The sequence below is a fragment of the Branchiostoma belcheri genome, unplaced genomic scaffold (genome assembly GCF_001625305.1).
Source record: "Branchiostoma belcheri isolate BF01 breed outbred unplaced genomic scaffold, Haploidv18h27 scaffold20, whole genome shotgun sequence".
NCBI classification, from domain to species: domain Eukaryota; kingdom Metazoa; phylum Chordata; class Leptocardii; order Amphioxiformes; family Branchiostomatidae; genus Branchiostoma; species Branchiostoma belcheri.
The window spans coordinates 2,717,472-2,744,506 of record NW_017803491.1 but is presented as its reverse complement, the minus strand read 5'-3'; the positions used below and the strand labels follow the sequence as shown (position 1 = coordinate 2,744,506).

Genomic DNA, 27,035 nt, shown 5'->3' with positions numbered 1-27,035 from the left:
CATCTGTAAAGCAATATGTATGGAACTAATTCAGCACGCACTTGGATGGGAAGAGGACAGCACAAAAATGTTAACCTTTGCAACTTTAAGAATGTAAACTTACGACACTCTGTTATTGGTACTGGACTATTGAGAGTCAATATAAAATCACACAGCATATAAGTAGCAAAGATAATCTATCAAATGGACAGAAACTGGAAAAATTATGAGCTGTAGCTCCTTCGCTAATTACTGGTATCACTTGTCAATGAGAAATTGCCATGAATTGAACTATTTTATTTATGAGAATTAGATGTTACCTGCAGAAGGGCCATCCAGCCTGGCTTATGTGTCATCCTCTTGTCTATGAAGTAGCTGAGAACTGTCCCCCACGGGCTGGTGAAGGCCACATCTTTGCCCTCCAGGCTGGATGGGGAAGCGTCCTTCCAGGCAAATCTTACGAAGTCGACCCCGGCGGGACAGATACTAGCAGGGTGGCTGCTGGGCCTGGTGCTAAACTCTGCACTAGCGGTGCATTCAGGTGGCAGGGCATCATTGGTGGGAACAATCTGGCACAGAAACATACATTAAAAATTCTTATTATAATTGACAGTTCAACTATGTCGTGTTGGTTGAAGTCAAACCATAAACATGCGTTTGTATCATTATTATCCTCATCTGCATAAAATTTACAACAGCCACATTTAGTGGTGGTAAAGTACAAAATGTACTATGAAAAGTAACATAGAACTGCTACAAGGGCAAGTTTGTCATTCAGTACATAATAATGTGGATAACATACTTTCACACTACATAGTACAATGAGGTTCGTACAAATGAATGATTATACCTTTTCCCCAGTGAAAAATCACATACCTTTGAATTAGCAGTGCCGGTAAGGGTACCGTCTGTGTCATAGTACACTCCATGATGGACCCAGCGGAATGCTCCTTTACTTGGAGAGTTGTTCCACAGAGTGTTGTCAAACTTGTAGGTGAAACCACCGCACCAATCCCCGCAAGTACCTGTAGTTACAATATAGTGTTAGGAAGAGCATCCAGCCGTAAAAATCTTGCTTCAAAAAAAGACTTGTACATGGTGCAAGCACGTCTAACCCCCGGTTGGGAAAAAATGACGTTAAATTCGGTTTAAAAAAAAAAAAAATTGACTTCCACCAATCAGGACTTCATTGCTTTCCAAAAGAACTGTATTTTTTTGCAATAGTAAATTTATCACTGACATTGCAGTCAACACATAATATATGTAACTGCACACCTATAAACTTATAAGAGTTCTGTACAACGACTAAAAATAAAGTGTTAAACAACAATATGTATAGCAGAACTTGTGATTATCTATAATTTTTACAGCAAGCTATTTTTGCAGTAATTATAGTTAATTTATCACTGACATTGCAGTCAACACACATATGTATGTAACTGCACACCTAATCATTAAACTTATAAGAACTAGAAATAAAGCTGTTAAACAACAGAATGAATCACCAGCAGAACTTGTGATCATTTTATAACTTTTGCAGCAAAATGTTTTGTACGTACCATCAATTGTTGTGATGGCAATGGCCACACATGAAGGCTGGTCAAAGTTGACAAACTTGAGTCCACTGACGGTCAAGCGATGTCCGTACGGTAGGATGATGCCCTTCTTGGTGCAGTAGGTGTTCGATGACGCAAGTTCGTCCGCACGTCCGACGATCCAGGAATTTCTATACATGGCGTCCCCCCATGCCACGTTTAAGAGGAATTTGGCTTCAAATCCAGCCTGAAGGAATGACAGTTGCACAGTTAGTATTGCTCTAGGTTTTCACCTCAACAATGATGGAATCCTTTAATTTGCTTCCAACCAGCAGTGGAAGATGTTCCTCCTATTCATGTATATGGGTTTGAGTTCTATCTTATTAGGAACAAATGGGTCAGACCAGTAGTTGCATGGCTAGACAATGCATCTGAAAACTTACCTTTTCATTGTTGAATATGATGGAGTCCGAGAAGCGGATGGCGCCACAGTGGACCCACTCTGCTCCCTTCTCGTTGTTCCAGGCGGTCAGCCCGCGGAAGTCTGCAGGCAGCGGGTCTCCCGCAGGCGTCCCGTCCGTGGTCGGGAAGTAATCCTCAAAGATCCAAATGCCAAACCAGCCCTGGGAGTGGACGGTGTTGTTGTAGAACTCTCCCAGCGGCACGTGGTCGGGGAAGATGTTGGAGTCGAAGGACGGTCCGTCGGGGTGGGGGTGCATGCGGTACCAGAAGCCGAAATGCGTGCCTCCCGCCGCGACGTTGTGAATGTGTGTGTTGTTGGGATTGGTCACCCAGTACGCAGCAGGGGTGATGTCATCATTCAGCAAACTTGTACTGAGGAAACAAAATCAGTTTGGCTTAACAGTTGAGAAGTTAGTAATCCGGCAGACATATAAGACAAGTAATCACACTATTGTAACTTACAGAAATATTGCAAAATAGAAGTAACAAATTAAAGCAAGATTTAGATAGACAGACAGAAAGCTAACAGTATCATAGAGCAGTATATACATGTATGCTACAAATGTATTAGATATCAGCCTGGATATATGGAAATTGTGTCAGGACATACATGTATGACATACATGTACTAAGTAGACAAAAGTAATCATCTTAGGTGAAATCATGTTCTTGGTTTAAATTCATATTTGCTGCTTACATTCATAAACTTCTGTGTAATGCAATTTACTTGTTTATATTACCTTGATATGACCATGACTCCAAGGTTATACTGGAAGATGTTTCCAGTCTCCACCCCATCCTCCAGGAACATGGCGCCTCCCATGATGTTGTAGAAGACGTTGTGTTCGATCAGCATCTCGTGAGTGTCGTGGATGTTCACGGCGCGGTTGAAGCTCTTGTGGATGGAGCAGCCGCGGACGTAACTGCCTCTCATGACGCCGTTGATGTGCCAATGGATGGCATACCTGCACAGATCGGTACGGAATAATGACTGCCGGTATGAACAACTTTTGGCATGTTAAAGCCACATTGAGAGAGCTGAATAACAACATACAGAATAACACCAAAATATCAAGACCTCATTGTTGGCTGTGAAACTAGCCTGCCAATGGCTGAAATTGGCTAAAAACACAATGATCTTATATAATGTACCAGCTTCTTTCTTACCATATAATATTTGTACAGTATTGAGAATTCTCCTCATGACTTGCTTAAGAAGGGAACGCTGGGTCCCTATACTCAGTCTGGTATAGCATAACATGATCTGTCCATGGTACTGATTGCTGCTATGTATTTGTGGAATATCAAATTTCTTACATAAATGCATTGATGTGGATGCATATCGTACTACAACTACTAAGTTAAACATGGTATTGGTGAAATAGAATATTTCTTACCTTCCCAGCCTGAAGGCCTGTCCAGAGTTGGTAAACTCCACGTAGGAAAGATGTCCCGCCACCAGATCTTCATCCTTACGGGGTCCGTGGAACATCACCTGCGCACCAAACATGTCCGACCCGATGTCATCACCAAACCGACCCTGGAAGCAGGTCTGTGTCGTGAACTCCCCTGAAATTGGGAAAAAAAGACCAAAAGCTTCAGAACCTATAACTGTTACAATCATTATGATTATACTGTAAATACTCAAATGTTTGCAGTGGTTTTATGCTTGTTGCTTTGACAGTGAACTCTCCACTGACTGCAGCATCTACAGTTTATTGTACAGTAGTAGTTTGAACTGTGGGATCTAAAAATGTGCTTTGAGTTCTTCTCCTACAGAGATAAGATAAAGAGATTTTTGGCATACAATAAAATATACAATACTGTTTAGTTGCATGTAATAGGACCAAAACAATACAGGAAAATTACATAACATAAAATTGGCTAAAACTGGCCCAAATGCTTAAATCTTAACTATTCTCATCGGACTTGTTTTTTGAGAATGTGGAAGATGACACACATTCAAGATGACACACTATTTCTCTATTACAGTAATACATGACTTTTGTACATCAGACTCACCTGTGTCAAACCCTGCCTCACAGGCTTCGATCTCAGTGTTCCAGTCTTCGTTATTGTTCCCTCTGACGACAACGTTGTGAGTCAGAAGGCCGACCTCTGCCCCGTAGCTTACAGTGACGCTCTCTCCGCCGGCGGTAAACGTGGACGTGGCCGCCAAGTGTTCGTATTCCACGGCTTCAGTCAGAGTCAGCGTTCTGCCGTCCTCAGAAATAGCCCGGATCTCCCGTTTCTGATTTGAACAGTAAGAAAAGGGAAATTCTTTGATTTCATACTTGCAGATGCAGGGCTTAAAATAACTTCTAATTATTCCTACTTTCTCCAAATTTTATTACGTATCTTATAAATTCATGGATTTACAGCTAATCTAGAATCAAACCATTTCTATCATGAGATAATATTAATAACGACTGGGTTATATCATTGAAAATAAGCTGGTTCAATCATAATTATACTATTCGGTTATTGTATCATCATATTTTGAAAAAATCCAAACGTCTGTGGTGAAAGAACTGTTGGATGGCTGACCTCATTTTGCCCCTGGCTGTGCCGATCTCCAGTTGTGGCAATAACAATGCTGTCCCCAACATTCCAGTTGACACCGTCCTTCAGTGTCAAGGTCGTAGCACCTGCAGCAGCTGTTTCTGACAGTCGCGACCAGGTGACGGGGGTAGGCCGACCTGCGCAAAGGACATTCAAACAACTACAGTCACAGCCACGATTCACTCATTTATCTTACTTTCTACTAATGGCTTTCCTTGTTGAGTTTAACAAAACATGAAACCTATGAGTATGAATTAATTGTTGTCTTAATTAAGTAGTTTGTGATTACAAAAATTGTATTATATTCCAGCCTCAGGAAGACAAGATTATGGTTATTATAATTTCTTGTGGCAGCTGCAGAGAGATTCAGCCATGCAAAGAAAGTTAACATTCAGCATGTAAGCGTAACCATTTGGCAGCAAATTTGTATATTTTGTCATGAGGTCAGACAGCAGGGAGATGGTTAAAACAAATCATGTAGCATGGGAGATTCAATATTATGGTAATAGATTCCGAATCTGTCAAGGCTTACACTCAATGGCTAGACCAAAATGAAGCACAAACAACATTCAGTATATCTGCATACCATGCAGTTCAAGCCTCCCTTCCCTCACAGCCAGTGTCTTGGCTCCGTACAGAGGCAGTTCAGTAGACCTGACGTGGCCAAACAGTGTGATGATACCCTTGTGCTGGAATGGTTCCTCCTCTGTCCCAACCTACAGAAACAAAAGGGGTTGATTCGTGTTGCATGTATACTATTTAGGTACTGTAAGTTAATTTGTTTTTGCTGGGAATTAATGTGTTAGGAATGGAAAGGAGATTTTTGCATTTTTTTTCAAGTTTGCAGTTAGAATAATTCTTCAGTACAGTATAATGTAAAATTTGTCTCCACAATGATTTGGAGTGGAGAGGTCACTGCGAAAATAAAATCACAGTGAACCTTTCAAGAGTTACAGTTACTGTAGCACAACCTCCTTTAGCAACCTGATTACCAAGGTGTTTGGCTTCAAAGGCAAAAAAGTTTTTCCTCAAAAGTGAGACTAAATTGCTGTCTGTCAGACTCAAAAAAAGGAGACTGTCAAAGTTTCAAAAATCTAGTTTGGTCACATGTTTTAAAATCCATCCAGTGGTAAGACTCACCTGGAGAAGTCCACCACCTGTGATGAGGATGTTCTCTGCCTTCAGTTCAACATCCTTCTCATCAAAGATCAGCTCGCCACCTACATGTAACATGAGATATGGTTGATACTTAACATAGTCTATGAGTTAAAGTTGTTCTCATCCATGTTAACTACTGCATGTACATGTACAGCAGACTGCTCTTCATGGCTTCGTTTTATTCAAATCATTCTTCTATACTCTTAAAATAAGAAAGTTCTATGCACTTATGGTACATGTCCTTGGTGCTGAATGCCATCCGTTAACAATGGTACAGACAGACCTGTCCTTAGTGCTGAAAACCATACATTAACTATGGTACAGACAGTCCTGTCTTTAGTGCTGAACACTAGCCATTAATTATGGCACCGACATACCTGTCCTTGGTGCTGAACACCATCCATAAAATAACTACGGTAGATATACCTGTCCTTGGTGCTGAACACCATCCATTAACTATGGTACAGACAGTCCTGTCTTTAGTGCTGAACACTAGTCACTAACTATGGTACAAACTTACCTGTCCCTGGTGCTGAACACCATCCATAAACTAACTATGGTACAAAAACACCTGTCTTTAGTGCTGAACTATGGTACAGATAGGCATGTCCTTGGCCCATCATACCATCTGTATCAGCATATTTCATTACCAAAGACAAAAGAACACATTATCATACCTTCAATCAGCAGGACCTTGAGTAGAGGAGTGGTGACGTCCAGGAGAAGGGTCATGCCCTTTGGCACAGCAACAAGGTCACCCGCTTCTGGCAGAGGCCCCCCTCCCCACGTGTATGGAGACGACCAGACATCGATGTACCAGAAATCAGCATTAGTCTACATGTGGAAAGAGTGTGGGATACGTTAGATTGTTGTCCAGTTTTAAAAAATACTCGGCAGGGAACTGTAATTAACATTGGACTTTTCAGGATTATAAAAACTAGATACAAATCTTAGAATTTTCTGGAAATCAAAGTTGTAAGCAGTGAGCTGCAATATTGCAAATAGGCCACTGTAAATACAATATTTTTGCAAGAACTTAATAAATTGTGATAGGATAGGAAAGGTAATCTAGGCAGTGTTTTCCATTCACAGTTAAATTGATTCAGTACTGTCGGAATGCAATATAAACACATCTTTTCATTGGAAACTATGACATTAACACCTATAGAAACATTTCAAAACCATTTCAAGACTTACAGCCCAGAAATTAAAGACATCTCTTGTGATCTTACCTGCAGGGCCACGCCCTGATCGCCGACCTCCACCCTGACCTTGGACTTGGCAGTTCCGTTGTGAGCTTCTGTCACACACACGATCTCAGTGGCAGACTCTGATTGGATGATGCAGGCACTCCCCGCAATGGTCACCACATTCTGACCTGAGGTCGTGCTGGTGGTTCACAGAAAGATATCAATGATTATTCTGATACAATACAAGAGACACAAGCCTGGAATACTTTGTACTTTCAAGAAATGAAAAGAATTTGAAGATTGAAAATCTTGGACAAAGTATATGTAGTGTGTACATCTACAACATTTTGCAAACCAAGGAGGTTTATTCTTGAAATTTCCAAATTGAATGCATTCCAAAATCAGATAAAATCTAACAAGCAATCTGAGATTTTAGACTTCCTGGGAGAGTTTTGGGAATATGTAAAATGTATTGGAACTGTGGGGGAATTTTAATCTAGTCATGTACTATACCATGAATTCCTCCTCATACCAAACATGCCATATCATTCAACTGTCAAACCCTCCTCCCACCCTCCATTCAATCCTTGCAACTTGGATACAAAACAATCAAACAGTTCAGCCACCAATACTTCTGTCCACAGAAATAATAATTTGAGCCTACCTGAAGCCAGTCCCCCTGATGGTGACAGTCGTCCCCCCTGCAGTTCCTCCCCTTGATGGGGAAACGTTGGTTACCCTCGGGGAAAGGTTGGCCCTGTAGGTGAAGGCACTGGCTCTGCTGTCTGACTCACTGTTCACACTCACCTCCACGGAACAGGCCTCATCACCTGATGAGGAATCTACAAAAACAAGGTAATAGCACAGAATAAATATCACAAACACTACATGTTCTGAAATCAAGGATGTATGTGCCTGTATTCATTGCAAATAACGTACATGTACAGTGTACATTTACTGGGTTTAATACGTCCCATTTTGGTTAAGTATTCAGTATAAATAAAAGTAATCTTGAAAATTCTAACTCTAAATCATTATTCGTGCAAAATGACTGTAAACTTTCAGATTTTTCTATCATTGAGCTTTTTATGTTTGCCTGATATATTACATGTATGTCGCCATGAATTATTATGATGTTGCAATACATGTACTTTTCAAGTCATTACACTAAAATGTATAAAGAGTTTGGAAAGCTGATCTTGCTTGGGGAACAGATGTGTCCTTGCTGTATAAGATGTGAAGTTAAGACCAGATGTTGTTGTCTTACCAGGGTTGGCAGGAACCTCGCATGTGAGACTGCTGGGGTCAGGCTGTCCTATCAGCACACACGCCCTGTCACAGACTGTCACCACGGTCAGCTGTGGGTCAAAGCCTGCTCCAGTCACAGTCAGGGGTTGTCCTCCTCCAAAAACTTCCTGATACAGAACAAAACAGAGAAAGTTTAGCAGTCAATCCTCCATTTTGGAGCCAACAAAGCACAAAGACAAGATATCATGAAAGTTTATCTGACATAACTTGGTAGAAATCATTCTGATTTGATGTTGAGCTGCAATTTCCAACTCAAATATTGGATGTTTCAAATTTTCAACTATCCAACTTCAGTGAACTAGATGTATGCTGTCATTAAAAAAGTGTGTTGAAAATTACAGTACTGTATAACCTTCAGAAATATCCATCTACTAAGATATAACAAATGTTCTGCTTGGTAAGTCTTTGTTTAATAGACATAATCTGTATGTTATACCAGTCCTGCAATCTGAAATGATCTCAACAATTATGAAGTCAACAACATTTACAATTTTCAATTCCATGATAGTTCTGAAAACCTATATAAGTGATCAGACCTTCAGTTGGGGAGGCAGAATCCACCCTCAGCTGGTACGTGAAGTTGACGTTTGAGATGGCGTAACCTCTCGACTCACTGCGGACCACGACAGGAAACTCCCCGGCAGAGTGAGAGCCCACCGAACACTGGATCTCCGTGTCGGAGAGCGAGGTCACACCGCATCCAGCGTTGTCAATGGTGACGACGATGTCCCCTTGGTCTGTGCCAAACTTGCTGCCTGTGAGGGTTATGGCGTCCCCTGTACTTCCAACTGCTGTGTCTATGGAATCCACCACTGGAGTTTGGTCTTCAAGATACCTGTAGTTCAACAATAATATGTACTAAGTGAAAGGCAAGTACAGTGCATGGTGTAAGATACATGTACATCATTGACTACTTTACTGTATACTACAATTACATTGTAAACCAAGGCATTCTAGTTTGTATGTCATAGGTTTTGAAATCATACCTTTAGATATTTTGCCTTTGAAAATGTTGTGGGTTACTAGATTAAAGGAAGAAAGATGTCTTAAAGATGTCTTCTACTTACTCAAACTGCTTGACTGGGTACTGCACATCGTTGGAAGTCGTCACAACATTTTCTAGTCCTTCAGCATGTGCAGGGACTGTGCACTTCACCTGAAATCAGCAGGAAAAAATCATTATCATAAATACTACAATTATGTAGCTTTTACCACTATGGCTTATTCATTATCATTGGCATTTCATGAGTACATGTACTTTTATTATAATAAAAGTATTGCACAATTCTCCTTTTCTGATGTCCATCTATTGGAATAAGCCTGACTTTCCTGACAAATACATTTTATCAGTGTGTATTATATAGCCAGTGTAACCCCAACTCAGTTCATCCATAGACATGGTTCACTGTGTGAAGATAAAAGGGTGGACAATCACCTGGAGTAGTGATATTTCAGTGATTGGGCAGACTAATGACCCAAACATGATCGTTGTGTCGCCATCGACAAATCCATTTCCGGTTATGGTGAGAGTCATCCCACCCTGGGTGCTGCCATTGGTGGGGGTGAAGCTGTCAATTACTGCCAAGCTTTCGATCGTCGACACGGACGAATCAGCGTTTCCTTTCCCGTCGATGTGAAGCTCAAACGCGTTGTTACCGACTTGGACTGCTGCGAGGTCGCACAGGATGAAATCGTCTTCGATGTGGGTGATGACACATTCTTCGCTGCCAACCGAGATGGTAACGTTGGACGCTTCTGTACCGAACAATGTTCCATTGATGCGTAGCTCATTTACCGCACCTGACACTTGAGTTGGCTCCACTGCAGTAACTGTCGGGGTTGCACTGACGGCGTATGTGTACCCGCAGTTTGACGTACATGCCACCTGCATGGTCACACCGTTGATAGACTGGCTGACGGTAACCTGGCCTGCAACGTTCTGGCTGGTAGAGCGCTTGCGAGACTGGTGTGCGCTTGTCTTGCACACGATCTTGGTGTATGTGACGCTGACGATGTTACACGCCTGGTCTGTTACCGTGACCTGCATGGAAGATGAGAATCCGTTTCCTGTGATGACCACCCGAGTTCCACCTGCCAGGGAGCCCAGGGCGGGAGTCACACTGTCAATGTTTGAAAGCAGAACGAAACTGCGGTCCTGGGTTCGCGTAATTTCTGTCAGGGCATGCCCGCCGTTGGTGACAGACAAAGCAATAGGAAGGTAGGTGCCGATCGGCATGGGGTCGTCCATGTCGCTATCGTGTGGGTTAGCTTTACAGAAGAGGTCGTCTTCGCCACGTGTGCAGTCAGCTGTGTATCCACCGATGGTCACCTCGTTCTCACAAGTGTTAGTCCCAAATCCAGACCTGAATTTGAATAAAACAATACATGATTAACATATATTTAGGATCTGTTGGCATTGTACGTAACTTATCATAATCACTGAATGCTAATTACTCTATTGGCTAACTAATCTATCGGCTATCTAAAGCCATTAATGTAACTACCCAAATGACCCTACCTCTACATATTCTATGAATTTTGGCAGAGCAGATCACACTATCTATTTATGATTGATACCGTCCTACTTTAACTTGAATAATCTCTATAATGGGAGACATGATCATTTGAAGAACAGAAAGAAACATCAACTGATAGAAAACTCACCCTCTGATGGTGATGGTATCACGCACAGTTCCGTTGCTTCGACTGATGGAGGTGATCTTGGGAGTGACACAGCTCCAGAAGTCGAAGGGGAAACCGTCAGCGGAGGAGTTGGATGTGGGAGCAGCGTCCGTGCAGCCAGAGATGCTTCTAACGCTTCCAGGACACGAACGTGTGTCAGTGGGATCTGCAGCAACTAATTCATGGGAACAATAAAAATAAACATCACCATACAGCAAAACAGTGAAGAGAGGTGAAATATCTCTTGAATTATACATAATGATAATGTTTGAAAACTAAGTTCCAGATATATGACTTTGTTGTTAGTTTCTTTGTTTAACATACTATATGACTTTGCACATTCAAACATGACATCCTCCTCTGTACATTGTAGATGCAGTGCTCCCAATGTTTTCTCGAGTTCCAAAATAATGCAGCTAAACCATTGACTACCTAATCTGAGCCGATAAAACACATTTACATTTTGAGTTAGCTTAACAGGTTTTAACATTTTGTACTGTCTAGAATCTTGAAATGTGGCATTCATAGAAAAAAAATTAATACATAACCATACTTTTGACAAAATATTTATACGAATACACACAACAAAAGTTCAGCTATGCTGGGGAGCTTTCGAGACGTTACTCTGTCTCTTCATCAACCCGATTAAGATCTCGTCTTGGAGTTCTCTTGTCACGTGACTTGATGGGGTAATCACGTGATATAACCAGTATAGGAAAGAACAGAAATTATACCTGAATCGACATCATAGTTGGCCTCAAAGCCTGCGACTGTCAGTTTGAGGTTTTCCTCCCGGTTCTGTTCCTCCAGAGACAGGACTTTCACAGACCCCTTCATGAAGATCCTTCCACTGGAGTCCACAGCTGCAGTACTGTAGAAGTACTGGCCTGGTGTGGTGAAGGTATGCTCAAACACACCTGCAGAGATACAAAAGGAAAAAGAGTTGACTTTCTAAAATTCAGGTACAAATAAATACCTTAAATATAATTCAAATAGACTAAACAAGTAACAATTATACATTTCTACAAATCAGGGTTTCTGTAGTGACAATCAGGTTTTAAAAGGCATTTCATGACCAGTCTGTTATATAAGTGTTGAATGTTCTATTGAAAAATGAATGACTTGCTTTCCAATGCCTTTCCTATGCCTTCCAACCATATCTACAATTGCTCCATCAACAATTCTGGCTTACAATATACACAATATAAAAATATCTACTTGAAATTAATTCAATCTTTTGACAGACAACCTGAATGATTGTAGCAATGCATAAGTTCTCAGCATCCTGAATTCTTTCTCAAGCAAACTCAGCTGATAAAAGCCTTATATATAATAATATTAAGTAGAATGAGAGATACAAAGAAGTTAACAATATGCACTAACCTTTGGGAATCCTGGGACCACTAAAGAAGCCTGTGCCGTCATAATCTGTGCTGGAGGCACTAGCGGTCTGTTGGACACTGTAGGCGACTCCCTGAGCCAGGTCTGGGGCATCCCACTTCCAGCGTACCTTGTCTCCAACACTGGCAATCACCAGACTCTCACTCCACGCATACCCTTGTCCATAGTCTATAAAACAATGGGAATACAAGAAAATTAAGGAACTGAAATTTCATGCCTTTTACTATAATAATAATAATTATTAATTAATATCTAGTTGCTAAAATATCAAGTATATTTCTAAAAAATGGCCAGTTGATAAGTAACTAGATCTACCATTTTGCAACTGTATCAAAACTTTCTTGAGAACTAAACTAATAAGCAGCAAACCATGAAGAATTTAGGGGGATGGGAATGAACATGTTGGATCTGCTGAAAATCTTTCATTTTTCAAACTTTCATATTTTGTTTAATCAATTTGTATTCCTGTCAAGTCTTGCTGAATCTTCTTTTTAATCCTCAAACCCGATATTTCCCACTTACACATACACATTTCCTCTCCAAAAATTCTAACTGCAGTGTGTTCAAAACATTTTACCTGGATGTGTCCCATCGTTAGTGACTTCATATGTCTGTGCAGCTGTCCCAGTAACACAGGCAATGAGAGTAGCATCTGCCGACTCCACCTCGCAGGGAACGTTACCAAACATCACCACGTTACTGTCCGCGGTCTCGCTGAACCCTTCTCCCTTAATGAGGACGCGTGTTCCTCCCAGGATGGACCCGCGGTCGGGATAGATGTTTGTGACGGACAGACGGTAGTCCACGTCTGGAATGCTGTTTGTGCTGCATGAAAAAGACATTGTGGTTAAAAGGGCTGGCAGATTCTGTTAACTTTCATTGTCTGACCAAAGTATATCCTAAGTAAGGCTTGATTTATATATTACCAAGCAAACCTGTCCTTGGTGCTGAACAACATCCATACACAAGTCAGTGTACCTATTCTTGGTGCTGATGACCATCCACACACAAGGAAATTGCCTGTCCTTGGTGCTAAACACCATCCATACAAAAGAAGGCATACCTGTCTCTGGTACAAAACACCATCCACACACATAACCTGTCCTTGGTGCTGAATGCCATCCATACACAATGAAATTACCTGTCCTTGGTGCTGAATGCCATCCATACACAATGAAATTACCTGTCCTTGGTGCTAAATTTCTTCCACGCGCAAGTAAACACACCTGTCCTTGGTGCTAAATGGCATCCACACACAGACACACCTGTCCTTGGTGCTGAACACTATCCATACACAAAGAAATCACCTATCCTTGGTGCAGAACAACACCATCCATAGGCTTGGACATTACCTGTCCTTGGTGCTGAATGCCATCCATCCACACAATTAAACACAACTGTCCTTAGTGCTGAAGATAATCTTTACACAACATATTACCAACCTCGTGTCTGCATATCCATTTCCATCCACTAGGAGGTGTACAGGATATGACCCTGTTTCCATGGCCGGCAGTCTCACCACTACTTCAGTGTCTGAGTATGACAGAACCTCAGCCGCCTTTTCTCCGATCATCACGGCATCATCCGCTGCTGCTTCCCCGAAGGCTGTTCCAGTGATGGCAACAACTGTCCCACCTGTTTTTTACAAGAAGTTTTAAAATTAGTGAGAATCAGAAATATACAATGATTCCATTTTAGGATATTAACAATAAAATGTGTCATGCAGCTTCTATGGCAGCAAAGTAAATTATGCAATCTGTACAATCTATAGAAGATGATTCAAAATATTGGATGCATAATCTTAAAAATATGCGCTTAATTGGACCTGTGGACCTAAATTTTGGCTGTGATTGTACTCTTGCACCTAGATACTTGTGTACGGTAAAATGTATGTATACTATGATTGTACACTTAAACATATAGCATATTCTTGAAAACTTATTAACCTTTGCTGTGTTTGAGATTTTGAATTGATCTACCGTAATTTACCAGCAGAATGAATCATCAAAGAAGCCTCAATAGAGAATGCACAGTTGTTGTACCTTCCACACTTGCGACTGAGGTGTTGAATGCAGTAATGACAGGAGTCTGTCCTGCATCGTACGTGAAGCTTGTAGGGCTGGTCAGAGTTGTGCCCAGGTCATCTCCCTGGTACACTGTCACAGATACTGTCCCTGCTGTGGACTGAAAAACAACATTTTCATATTGTATTGTGATTATGTTTTGGTGTGTCTTTGTTCAGTAATAATTTAATAAGAAGCTATGGATGGATTGTAATGATATTCAGTATGTTTTAGACAAAGTTCAATATCATTTATCTTTATTTTTAGTGTCCCCAACATGCCTAGCATGAAGAAATAATTACAAAAACACAACACAGAAAAAAGAGATGGCAAAATCAAAGCTTGGTTATTAATGAAAAGACACATGTCTCCATGAATGCTCACCCTGGCAGGTGTAGTACAGGAGATGACACTGTACGTCCTCAGAGTGACTTCACAGGGTTGACCGTCGATCTTTGGGACGTAGTCCTCTCCAAAACCATGACCGGTGATATTCAACGTCGATCCACCTGTATCAACATCATCATGATAAAATTTTGATTAGTGAATTTTTTTCCTTTTGACAGCAAACAAGAAAAATGAAACAATTATCATTGAATGACATTTTCTGCATCTTTTAAAGGAGTTGTGGAAAAGGCAAACATTGAATGATTCATCCATTGTGTAATGCTGTGACCTAAAAATTAAAAAACTCTAAAATTTGCATTTGGATTCAACAACATTTATTTTGAATTACGGACTGTACATGTATATTTTAATTTTTGAAATTACATAATATAACAACTTTTGACTTAGTTTTCATTTGTATCTAAGTCTTCATATATAACTGCAAAGGATAAACAAATCTGATTGATAATTATGATATTTGATGAGAAATCTGACCCCCGAGGCTGCCGGATGTTGGAGTAATCCCGCTGACAGTGGCGGTGTACGTGAAACTGAACGTCTGGTTCACGTGCTTAGCGCGCCCCTTTCCACCAACCGTCAGCTGCACGGCGTGGGTACCGCCGGCGCCCTCTTGCACGGAACACGTGATCTGCTCGGCTGTTGCCGTGGCAACCACGCACGCCACTCCACCGATGTCGACGTTGATGAGAGAGGTGTTTGTGCTGAAGCCGCTGCCTGTGATGGTCAGATCAGTACTGGCACTTGCTGAGCCTGGAACAAACATCAGCAAGATAATGTCAAATGAAAGGTAAAGGAAAAGTAATCAGTGTAATTATTATATAGATATATATGGACTCAAAAAGAATTAGTTACATTTTACTAGCCTGTGTATACATGTGACACTATCATGAAGGTAAACAACATGTACAATTATCTAACTGTTAGCAATCTGACTTTTGAATGACAAGCCAAGGACAAGGTCATTAATATATCTTAGTTTAGATAATTTGTAAAACATTCTTGGCACAATTTGAGCACATTGAAGATCCCAGTTCTTTTCAAAGGATATGCAAGCCTTGGTGTGTGATTGAGTCTGAAAATTTTTTGATAAAAGATTTCCTGAATCATTACTTACATCAATACCACACTGAAGCATGCAAATTCACGATATACTTTGTACAACATATGTACTCACCACTAGTAGGGGACACAGATGTTATGGTTGGTGTTGCACCATCGTTCCATACAAAGTCACAGACTCCGACACAAGAGGAGGGGACATTGTTGATGAAGACTTGGACCTGTGGGTTGTCATGCACAGTCTCCACGTAGTCTCCGCCGAGAGGGTTAATGAACAGGCCGCCATCTCTGGACTCCACCACTTCTGCTGCTGCATCTTCACCACTCAGGCCACTGCCATCCACCTGGGGGAACAGATAGTTTTTTTTATTTCATTTTATTTTCTAAAACAATGAAGAGACTGGAGTGAACAAAACCTAATAGAAACAGTGCTCATATCCAAGTAACCACCTGCTACAGTAACAAGCTCTTAAACTGACACACCAGTCAGACGCTACATGTATTTGGGTGTTAAAAAATAAGCACATACAGCATCTTATTATAACCTAAATTCTTTACTTATTTTGCTGAACTGTTTTTAGATTTTTTAATGGTATTTTGATGATTTCTGAAATTCACTTACATGTACACAATGTACATGGTCGACTTAGTGTGGGCCAATCTTTCATATGCATGTAACTGTGTGCAAGCACATCTAACTCTCAGAAGATGGTAACATAACAACAGATGATAAACCAGATAGTAAGTGAGTGAGTGGAATGTTAGATGTCTTACCTGTATGGCAGGCTTATCTCCCCCACTCAGTAGCCAGTCTACAGTCCAGGTGTAGCCGGAACAGGAGCCCTCTCTCTCCACCGACACCTCACCTGTACCGATCGTCAGCAGCTGGGCTTTTAGGTCACTCGCAGATATGTCAGACGCAATCCCTGAAGTACAGAATACAGACATGATTCAACAGTGTTGGGGGGACTATATGTTTGCATCAAAGCAACGACTCATAAGTTTCTTGCTAAGTTTGATCCATTTTTGTACTCACAAAATAGAAAACTGAGGGCTCAGAATACAATGTGTAAAAGAAAAGTGTGCATCAACTGTTTCAAAAATCATGTACTACTTTAGTTTATAGATATATAAAACGAGTGAATTTGTCATAAAGATCATCTCACCAAACCAATATTTCATTATATGCTTGCATAAGATGTAAGACTTATCAAATGAAGAACTTGTCAACTGGAACTTACCAGTCACAGAGGCTCCTTTATAACTTAAGTCCAGGGTGCCAGTAATCGGTGGTGTAGCGCCCCACTCCCTTTCTATCAGTATCTGGGAGCTGGTTCCCGTGCTCGGGAAGGTGTAGGTCTTTCTATTGCGATTACCGCTTTTCTATGGGATAGATAAGAATTCAAATGAAATTCTGCATTGCCATTGTGGTTGGCACAGCTCCATATACTAGTATTAGCTAAAATATCAGCTAAACCTGATACCATACATATCATCATCATGTATATCATTCCGTTATAAAAGTAATTACAAACCCAAATAATATCTTACAAGAAAGAAAGACTGAAATGAAAAATGTCTAGAACAATGCTGATATTCAAATGGTGGGAAGGGTTGTGTAGCAATACACTGTACATATTGTACCTAGCTGTACCAGTAAAACGGTTAATGTACAGGTCTGTATCCAAATGTCAAGAGAAAGAAAGGCAGCTGGTTAAATGCTTAATGTCAGATGAATGACTAAACTTGTCTGGTTACATGTACTTGGTATCAGACCTGTACTCAAATTGCTGTATCTACTTTCAACTTTCAACTTTATTTGTTCAACCAGGTATCACACTCAGGCCACTCTGGCCTGTTTTTCAGGAAATCCTGGTACAAAAGCACAGACAAACACCTAACAGTTGAACAGATTCACAATACATCCAAAAGTCTAAAAATAGCACATAGATAAAACTAATCTTAAATACAATTCGATAAAAACTGTTTAAAAGTTCTGGGACTAGGCTGCTGTCGTTGTTTTAGGGGGAGTGAGTTCCAGAGGTAAGGTCCATAGTACTGTAAGCTGTTACTGTATGAAGTAGCTACATGACTTGTTGTATATCTGTAAAAAAATTCTACACAGTGACTGCCTACATGTGATTTAAAGGTCTTACCGTTGCGGATCGGACCTCCATGAGTGGGAAGTTGTGACCACAGTTGTACGGCACAAACGTGATGTTGTAGACTGACTCCTCCGCAGTCTTGGACACCAGGACGTCACTCACCACGTTTCCACTCAGGCTTGGTCCAGGTGCACTCTGGGATAGCACATCTGTGGGTCAGAGAGTTTGAGTAACATTTTAGAAGGTCTTAGTAAAAAAATAAATCACATTATAAATATTAGAAATGTTCAGAAGTGAACCTTTTGAAAATACAATTCACAGATTTAAATGAAAAGAAGATATTCATGAAAGTGATAGATCAAGTATTAGACAATATCTTGAAGTCATCAAAATTACAATATGTATTCTGCACATGAGGTGATGAAGGAATTAGCACAGTAAGTTTTCATTGTTGCTAATTACCACACAAATCCACATTGTCAGAAACTTACCGTCTGGATTACTGACAGTAGCAATCCTCCCAACGTAGAAGTTATCGATGTAGAAGTCCTCCTCCTCACCACTTGGAATCTGATGTCCCCCGGTCAGAAGCATGCCGGACATGCGGAAGTTGCTTCCTGCGGTGATGTGGTTTGACACCAGTTCGTACACGTTGAGGCAGATATAATGCCACCTGAAGTGGGAACAGGAAACATTCTGTATTTAGCAAACTGTCACGTAGTGGCGCTATGTACATGTCTGCTTTTGGTGTGATTGCGTGTTTGTTTGTTTATTTGCTTCTGTGTCAGTTATTTGAATGTTGTAGAATCACAGGAACTGAGGGGGAATGGTGTAACCGCAGACTGAAAGGAAGGAGATCAAAATGGTCGGCCCACTGGCTGGGAGGAATATGATAACTATGCATAAAACCAGCGAGTGATCAACAATGAATGATTAAACAAGAAATTTATACCTATAAATACATTGTGGTTCATGCAGGTGTAAACTCTTCAATTTCTTGTCAAACCTTGGTTTTTTTTACTCCTTTTATCTACATTGAAAGTACAGATTTCTGAAACTTACTGTTGGTCGTTCACCAGTCCCACGTCATATGTAGGCCACCACATCTTAGCTAGACCACCCTCATTATAGTTCAGGCGCAGAAAAATCTTAGAGCTGAAGCTTGGTCCTCCTTTGTATGCAAAGCAGGTCTGTTTAAAACAAGGAACAAAAATTTCAGTTAAAAGGAATTAATATAACTTAGTCAAACATGTATTTGACAATAACAATAGCACTGTGACAGTAGGAAATAATCAGAAACATACAGATTTACTGTTACAGTGATATCATACTAAATAGTCTATGTATTAAAAATCTGAAATCATTTATCAACTTCATAATGAGGCAGATAATAGTCATTTGGGTACCTAATTTTGTAAAGGAGTAAAAATATCAACCACAAATGTACGTAACTAAAAAAAGTAGTTTTTTAGTTCCACAAAACAGTCATGATAACTCACGTATCTATAGGTCTGCAGGGGAATTTCTCCTGCGTTGTAGTAGTGGTAGATCCAGTAGGGCCTCTTCAATGCATAACGGCCGCATGCCACGTCCCCTGGGACCCTGGGTCCGTTTTGAAAGCTGGTTGGGTCACTCTCAAAGTCCCGAAAGAACTTTGTGATGGAACTGCTGGGGTTGGAGATGGCATCAACGCACTTGACAGACAGCATGGAGAGTATAGCACTGCGCACCTGGAAATTTGAAGAGAATTTCAGACTTCTATCTAGGAAGTATTTTTGGTTTTTGTCAGATTCAAGTTCACAAACCTCGGGGAAGTGTTTCGGGAACTGTGGAGCACTGGAGGGATTTACATAAAGTATCATGTGTTACACCAATTCCTGAAGGCACGTGCTGATTCACCTGACAATCAACTGTCAAAATCACTTCCCACCTATCAAGCAACTAAAAGCAATCAGGACAGACAGAGTTATCAACTCAGTCACACAAAACATTATACTTCCACATACTCAGGAGTGAGAACCAGGTCATGAAACAATCACCTACCACCTTGACTTGGTTGAGTTAATATTGCTACTGGCTGTTGGGACTGTTGTTTCTTTCTAACTTAAAGTTTGTGGTCCCGGTTATTGTGTTATAGAAAGTAAGGTTAAACATCTAACCGTTGGTCCATCTGCATCATTTGAAATGGGGTCAGAGTAGGCACCACCGAACATCAGCGTGAAGGTAGCCAGGGACGGCTTTCCTTCAGTTGTCCTGGCCACACTGGCTCCACTGGCCAGACTCACTTCAATCGTTGGGAAGGTTCCTAAAGACATGGGAATTTCATTGAACATCTTTAGAGTCATCAACATTTAGTTTCTGAGTTTTACTTCAGAAAGTTGTATGTATCATCACTACCATGAATTAAATATTTTTCTCCATAAAATCTGGTGCAAATTACATTAACTTGAAGCTAAATTTGCACTTTGGATATGAAATCATGATATCAGTAACTTTGATGCACATCAGTACTGAATTTATCTTTTAACTACCCCTTCCACTATTAATTGGTGAACACGTGTGTTACTTGTGAACCCGAAGCATCAACAACTCCATAACTGGCAAGATTAAGTAAGGATCATGTTTAGACAAAAACCAGTTCATGATACTGTAATGCTGTAATAATAAGACACACGCATTACCTTGGGTAGACCTGAACTCCACGGTATATCGATTGCCTGACTTGGAGACACGGACTTGTTCAGGGGCAATGGAGGGGAGCACGTTGAGGGCATTCTGGACTGTTCCTGCACTGTTGTCTGAGTTCAGCAGTCCTGCACAGGAGTAACATTAAGTTAAACACAGATTCAGTAATTGTTACAGGAGTTCTTAAAAGGACATTGGAAAACAGGAAATATTTATTGACAATCATTAACATCAAAGTCAACACATGTTGCTCAACACAACAATGTTGCTCAATATCAACATACATGTAACAAATATCTCCATGAATATAGACTTATGAAATGTAAGAAATAGATGATACAATCATGTATTGTGATCATCAATATTATAGTTAGGAAATATGGTCATGCTGGATAGATAGGAACAGTTGCTTGAGAACATAAAAATAAAAGAAGAAGACCTGAAAATAATGCCTGGATCTTCATCTGAATTGTATATCTGTCCAAAATTTATCCACTTAAAAGTTGCTTATCAAGTCCTTCAAACAAAGGGATTATGAAACTAAATTAATCAACCAACCAATGCCAAAAAAAAACACACAACATGAAAATCTTAAAACCACTGTTAAAAGTTAACAGAGCCCTTAGTTTCTGTCATGAACACCTGAAATACATACCTGTGGTGGCACCCCCTACTGTTAGCTTAAAGTTCTGTCCACCGGAGATGGTCACAGTCTGGACTTCATTCCTAGCCGAGGCGGTCGACCAGCTTGACAGGGTCACGATCTGAAATATCATCACAAAGTTTAATATTTTATCTGTGGTAACATTTTATCTCCTGTCAAGGACAAAATACTTCCACAGGTGTGGGCAACTTTCCACAATTTTCTCCTTTACACAAATTTCTCCTAAAATCCCTAAGAGTAAGAGACAATGAATTATGTCAACGAATAAAAAGACTTTTAAAACTCTTTGTTACATTGTCTTCCATTCATTTTAACAATACACATGTTCAATTAAATAGCACAGAGAACCTAATGCCAAACAATTAGTCTGACTCATTATAAATGGATATAAATGTAAAGTCATGGTTGAGCCTTACCTTTTGACTTGGCAGATTTTCTAATACAGATGGCGTTGGTCATGAGCTATTATTATTTACTTGCAGACAATGTTAATAATAGTGTATGACAGACTCATGTAGTAAAACGAAGGAAACTTACCTGAACTTCATTCCTTACTGTAGAAGTCGTTTTGATTTCTTGCTCCTCCATCCAGGCATTGTCTGTCTGTCCCGAGGTGAAGTCAGTATCAAAGTAGCGTGCAGCGACGTAGACATTGGAGCCACCACCACCTTCATGATGGGTCACCTCCATGTAATACCTATAAAATCATGTAAATTGTGGTAAGTCTTGACAAAGTACAAATACGGTTAAGATCTTGAAATTTTTGTAGTGGTTTTATATTCAAAGTTTTTGAAGTGACCTCTTCATGGTGAATTCATGACATCGGGAATCATTATGCATTTTCCAACATATTACTGTACTACTACATTTTGTAGTAAAAGTACAACAGACTTGTTTCCACTGCAAATTGAAAACATTCGTAAAAAATCTCCTGCCACAAAATAAAACCATAGCAAAAATACATGAATTTACAGTATTTTGTAAAGTTAAAACTAGAGAGAGTTGTTGTGAAGATGACTGTCAAAGATTTGGCCTAAGCCCACCGACCTCTTTCCTTCCTGCAGCATCATTTTTTCTGTCCTTTGCTCTGCATGTCTGGTCCAGTGGGGCCTGTACTGGCGACAGTAGGCAACCCTCACCTGGAGAAGAAAAGAAAGACACAAAAGTAGGAAAACTCTTCAGCCCATGGAATTCATTATAATTGGTATATAACAGTAACAGTGTTAGATATTGTACAAGGGTGACACAATGAATTTTAACTTAAAATTTAAGTACAGGAGGTACGTTTTTCCACAAATGGTATACAGTAATTACATGCATGTATATCATTTTTAAATTAATCTTCTGCCCTCCTCATGTTTATTGCAAAATAAATTGAATATACTTGTAGTTAGAAGATATACTGTATTTATGATAATGCTGGCTTTGAATCTAAATTCCTCAATATTCATGTAAACTTGACTAACCCTTTTTGCAGGGTCTTCATCTGGGCTCATGTACATGTTGGATCTGTCGTCTGATTTGACGTAGAACTGCCACAATCCGGTTGCAGTTGGTACAAAGAAAGCCTTCGTCCTTGTTACGTAACTGTGCAGAAAGGGATCAACCAGTAAGAAGGAAGTTCAAATGTTACATTGATAAAAATAATTTTTCTAATTACAACATGATATTGCATATGTCCATTTCAAGACATTGCATTTAGTAATATGTAAGTTCTTTTTTTAAATCTTGACTTACATGTACTTAAACTATATCATAATGATTTAATGCTATATAAATTATATGGAGGTATGGGAATATAATGGTTTTCTTGTGTATTTTTTTTTATCAATGAAACACTGTAGTGTGTAATTTCAGTGTTGTAAAGAGTGAATGTTGAAATGTTTGCAGTTTTCAGTGACCATGAAATTCCACTGCATCTTTATAATAATTATTGTACTGCAAAACTCATTTCCACTCCTACAGCAAAAATAACTGAATCTACTTACGAATCCATGACCGGCTCAGTCCACCAGAAGCCCTCCGCTACAGGACGGACCCAGTACCCAGCTCTGTCAGAGGTGTAGTTGGTGACCAGTGCAAAATCATCTGTACTCCAGGGATTGGTGTTGTTCCACTGTTCGATTCTTGCACCACGGCCACCTAGCGGTAACAACCAAAATAACAAGAGAGCCATTTTAGATTATTTGGTCTCTCAAATGATGGCATCTTTCATATCATTAATCATTTGGTAGCAACTTGTTGCAATTCTCTTCTCAATCCAAGGAATATAATTCAGCACACATCCAGTGATTTTTGCCCATTGATATGAAAAATGCTACATAAATTTTTCTTTTATGCAATACACATGTGTGTAAAATATTTCATACATATATCTAACCATCACTTGTCTATAACTGTAACACCGAATTGATAGGTTTTCCTCAGTTTATTATTTCAAGTGCACTTACCTGGCCAAGCTGGTAGGGGGCTCTCTGGAACAGCTGGGGTGATGCACTCAATGGTGTCAAATGTTGGGGTACCCACAACCTCACATGGTTGCCCTGGAAAAAGTATCATAATCTTATATTTAAAGCAACTAAAAAAAATAAATCTACTAGGAGATATATCAGCTACTATTTGAGGAAAATATTTTAAAAAAATCTATAGCATGTTGGACAATAGGCAAATTTTTCGCATTATTCTACGCACAAGATTTACCACAAACACACACACACAAACACATGCACGTACGCGTGCGCATGCACACACACACTTACCTCCAACCAGAACCCTTGGAGGTGTCCTGCCAGTGGTGTAGTTAAAGAACCTCCCCCTGATGGTGATACGGGTGCCTCCTCCTTCACTACCTCCGGATGGACTAACACCCAACACCTCTGTAACATTTACGGATAATACATACATGTACACAATCAGCTAATATCTGTGAAACATTTCAGAAAGTTAACACATGTTTATTTTCATATCGTGCACTCTGTATAATTATTCTCCCTACAGTACTTGTAGACTGTGGCAGATTCATTTTGCCCATTTACACAGAAATTATGATCATAATTTATAACTGCTGACCTGCATGAGTTTGGAATCCGTACAGTTCAGACTGGGCACTGATTTGTATGTTTTCTTTTGTAGTCTGGGACCTGTGGAAAAAGTAAGAGTATTTGTAATTTGATCAAGGGCAGTATAATGTCCTTGATTTGCTGTACCGGTATTGCACAGATGCACAATTCCATTTCGTGCTGGAATTATAATTAGTTGGAGAAAGTTTTAAGAAAATAGTCATATTTGTTTTGAATCTATTCCCAGAATATAGTTATCTTTACCAATCTGATAAATTCCTTCATTTGCCAGGTTATAAAATAAACTGTAATCATACATGTATTAGGTGTTTAAAACACATGACGAGTGTGGGCACTACAGTAACAGTGAAAGATACATACCTGCCACGGCTTCCACTGATGACAAAACTTCCATTGTGACTACCTGTAGGCAAAAAACAAACATGAGACGTTAATATTGTATAAAGAGCTAATGTTACACACTCGGATAAATTTTTGAAAAACAATGACTCTGGAAAGTCATGTTCCACTTAGAAGTGATTGGAGGAGTGAGCTATATAGCTAGAATTTTATTGATACTCTGCTACTCCCAACCTTGTTTTTTTTTTTTGTTTTACAAACCAGAGCTGAATGTGTGATGTTTTTACCAATGAACTTGTTCTTGACTTGACATTTCAGGTTTCCCCAGTTGGAGTCAGCATCCAGCTGTATCCCGTACCTGTAAAAAACACAACAAACATTTAAACAGTTACTGTAACTTAAAGTGTAAGAGAGCATCACAAGATTATAGGTGCAACCAAACAACCGAAAAGCACTTCAAATAACAAACCATGCTTCAAGCTTCAAAAAATCTCTGTATCTTTGAAAAAGGCCTCATGTACAGAGGTTGACAGATTATTATAATAGACTTTTAAAAAACTACTAGTACACATTTATACATGTACGTCTTATGCTCACAAAGGTTTTATTACAAGGTATGAAATGGACATCTAAATATCACATATAATAAAATGCATCATAAATCATACATCATATTTACCCTACAATACAATTCTGTGAAAGATATGCATACTCACAGTTCTCCAGTTTCGTCGACCAAGTCACAAATGGCATTGCCAACATAAGCTCTGCAGAAAGAAAGCAACAGTTACAACCATCCCAATGTACTTCCAGTATAAATCTTTAGCAGTGCATGGTTTCATCTTGATTAGTCTTCACATTTTTTGCTGTGACGTCTCCACCATAAATTCATGACACTGAATTATGTCTCCCTTCTCTGACTATAGTACCCTCTGTACAGTAGTAGTACAATAAAAAGGCACATTTGTGATATCATGATTTTGCAGCAAAGAGGTCGGTCACATACATTTCAAAACCACCACAAACATTATTGGACACACACTAGTAACTGTTAGACTCACAAGTGAACTGTTAGGCTATATACAGGGTGAGGGTCACTGGTACAATGTACTTGACGTCAAGACCATGAAAAAAGAAACTGAAGGTGCCCACCTTTCGATGGTGTCTGCATCGCCCCCAGCTGTATTCTGGTACTTTGAAGTGAAGATCTTTCCACGAAAGTCCACAACAGTTCCTGGAATACAGAGCCACAAAACACTTAATGTTGTCATCAAATCTTGATTTTGAATAAAATTCTCCATGCAATTGATAAGTTTTTGTAACATAACATTAATGTAGTGCTGTCACAATTTGTTAACCAAACCTAAGCGTTATGTTAATCAAACCTTGTTTGCATCATCTCAGAACTGCAATTGAATCTGAGATATCTGAGAACCTCCACATATTTTATGGAGGTATGACATCTTGGAACACTTGTTTTCTGCATTCACGAGTTGCACATTCCCAGGATCCTTTGCGCACAGGGTAGGGTAAACCACGTCATCCTCGGCTCTGGTCGGAAGAAGGTATCTGGCCGATAGTAGTAGTAGTAGGCTGGGAGCATTCAATTTCAAAAGTCTGTCTTTTTGTCACATTTTCACGTAGTATGTTGAATCAACCCTATCCTATCCCATACCGATAGTCATGGAGCAAAAATTCGATGCCGCTTTGCCGTACGAACGCCGTGAAAAACTACGTGCCTCCCGCCGCCGGCAGTGGTGTCAGCCATTTTTTAAATTTCCGAGCGCTCGCGAACACTTCCGACTTCTTCCGAGCAGAGCCGAGGATGAGTCACGTGGTTTACCCTACCCTGTGCGCAAAGGATCCTGGGAATGTGCAACTCGTGAATGGTCAATCAAGCCCTGACCTTTGACCTCCAAACATCCTACTCCCTTGTCTCCTAAAATTGGTTTCTTACTGTTTCCCCCAAAAGTTTGCATACATAAAAGTTGTTCTATGGCTCCTATCACTCAATGCAAGTTAATTGGTTTATGAACTACATTGTAGTAATTTCGCTAAAATAGTTTGTAAAACAACACATGCTTACCAGGAGGTCCAGATTTGGGGGTGATCCCGCTGATGTACGGTGTATGGCCATCCTCGTACTGCATTTAGGACATAAAGATGAACGTGGCTATTTACACTCCCGGTGTGTAAATAAAATCTATTTGTCTTTTATATACACTCCGGGAGTGTAAATAAAATCTATTTGTCTTTTATATACACTCCGGGAGTGTAAATAAAATCTATTTGTCTTTTATATACACTCCGGGAGTGTAAATAAAATCTATTTGTCTTTTATATACACTCCGGGAG

The 27,035-nt window shown here is 39.9% G+C and overlaps 1 protein-coding gene across 1 annotated transcript in view; it reads right to left on the bottom strand.

The window, feature by feature from the left end:
* LOC109469159 (fibrocystin-L-like) overlaps positions 1-27,035 on the bottom strand; it is a 55,666-nt gene that overhangs the window by 17,309 nt on the left and 11,322 nt on the right. Inside the window, exons 13-51 of the mRNA XM_019767567.1 lie at positions 23,250-23,403; positions 22,728-22,848; positions 22,309-22,400; positions 21,799-21,958; positions 21,253-21,361; positions 20,594-20,725; positions 20,072-20,217; positions 19,412-19,642; positions 18,975-19,102; positions 18,404-18,585; positions 17,964-18,121; positions 17,049-17,190; positions 16,582-16,733; positions 15,923-16,151; positions 15,223-15,498; positions 14,725-14,849; positions 14,320-14,461; positions 13,720-13,912; positions 12,855-13,102; positions 12,260-12,445; positions 11,611-11,793; positions 10,859-11,051; positions 9,630-10,557; positions 9,262-9,350; positions 8,713-9,029; positions 8,154-8,297; positions 7,551-7,728; positions 6,929-7,085; positions 6,374-6,530; positions 5,679-5,758; positions 5,125-5,254; positions 4,524-4,675; positions 3,999-4,227; positions 3,374-3,545; positions 2,717-2,941; positions 1,958-2,348; positions 1,539-1,761; positions 856-1,004; positions 300-548 (exon numbers count right to left, since the gene is read on the bottom strand). Of these exons, the coding sequence (XP_019623126.1) occupies positions 300-548; positions 856-1,004; positions 1,539-1,761; positions 1,958-2,348; positions 2,717-2,941; positions 3,374-3,545; positions 3,999-4,227; positions 4,524-4,675; positions 5,125-5,254; positions 5,679-5,758; positions 6,374-6,530; positions 6,929-7,085; positions 7,551-7,728; positions 8,154-8,297; positions 8,713-9,029; positions 9,262-9,350; positions 9,630-10,557; positions 10,859-11,051; positions 11,611-11,793; positions 12,260-12,445; positions 12,855-13,102; positions 13,720-13,912; positions 14,320-14,461; positions 14,725-14,849; positions 15,223-15,498; positions 15,923-16,151; positions 16,582-16,733; positions 17,049-17,190; positions 17,964-18,121; positions 18,404-18,585; positions 18,975-19,102; positions 19,412-19,642; positions 20,072-20,217; positions 20,594-20,725; positions 21,253-21,361; positions 21,799-21,958; positions 22,309-22,400; positions 22,728-22,848; positions 23,250-23,403 (7,652 nt within the window). The remainder of the gene's footprint in view (positions 1-299; positions 549-855; positions 1,005-1,538; positions 1,762-1,957; positions 2,349-2,716; positions 2,942-3,373; positions 3,546-3,998; positions 4,228-4,523; positions 4,676-5,124; positions 5,255-5,678; positions 5,759-6,373; positions 6,531-6,928; positions 7,086-7,550; positions 7,729-8,153; positions 8,298-8,712; positions 9,030-9,261; positions 9,351-9,629; positions 10,558-10,858; positions 11,052-11,610; positions 11,794-12,259; positions 12,446-12,854; positions 13,103-13,719; positions 13,913-14,319; positions 14,462-14,724; positions 14,850-15,222; positions 15,499-15,922; positions 16,152-16,581; positions 16,734-17,048; positions 17,191-17,963; positions 18,122-18,403; positions 18,586-18,974; positions 19,103-19,411; positions 19,643-20,071; positions 20,218-20,593; positions 20,726-21,252; positions 21,362-21,798; positions 21,959-22,308; positions 22,401-22,727; positions 22,849-23,249; positions 23,404-27,035) is intronic.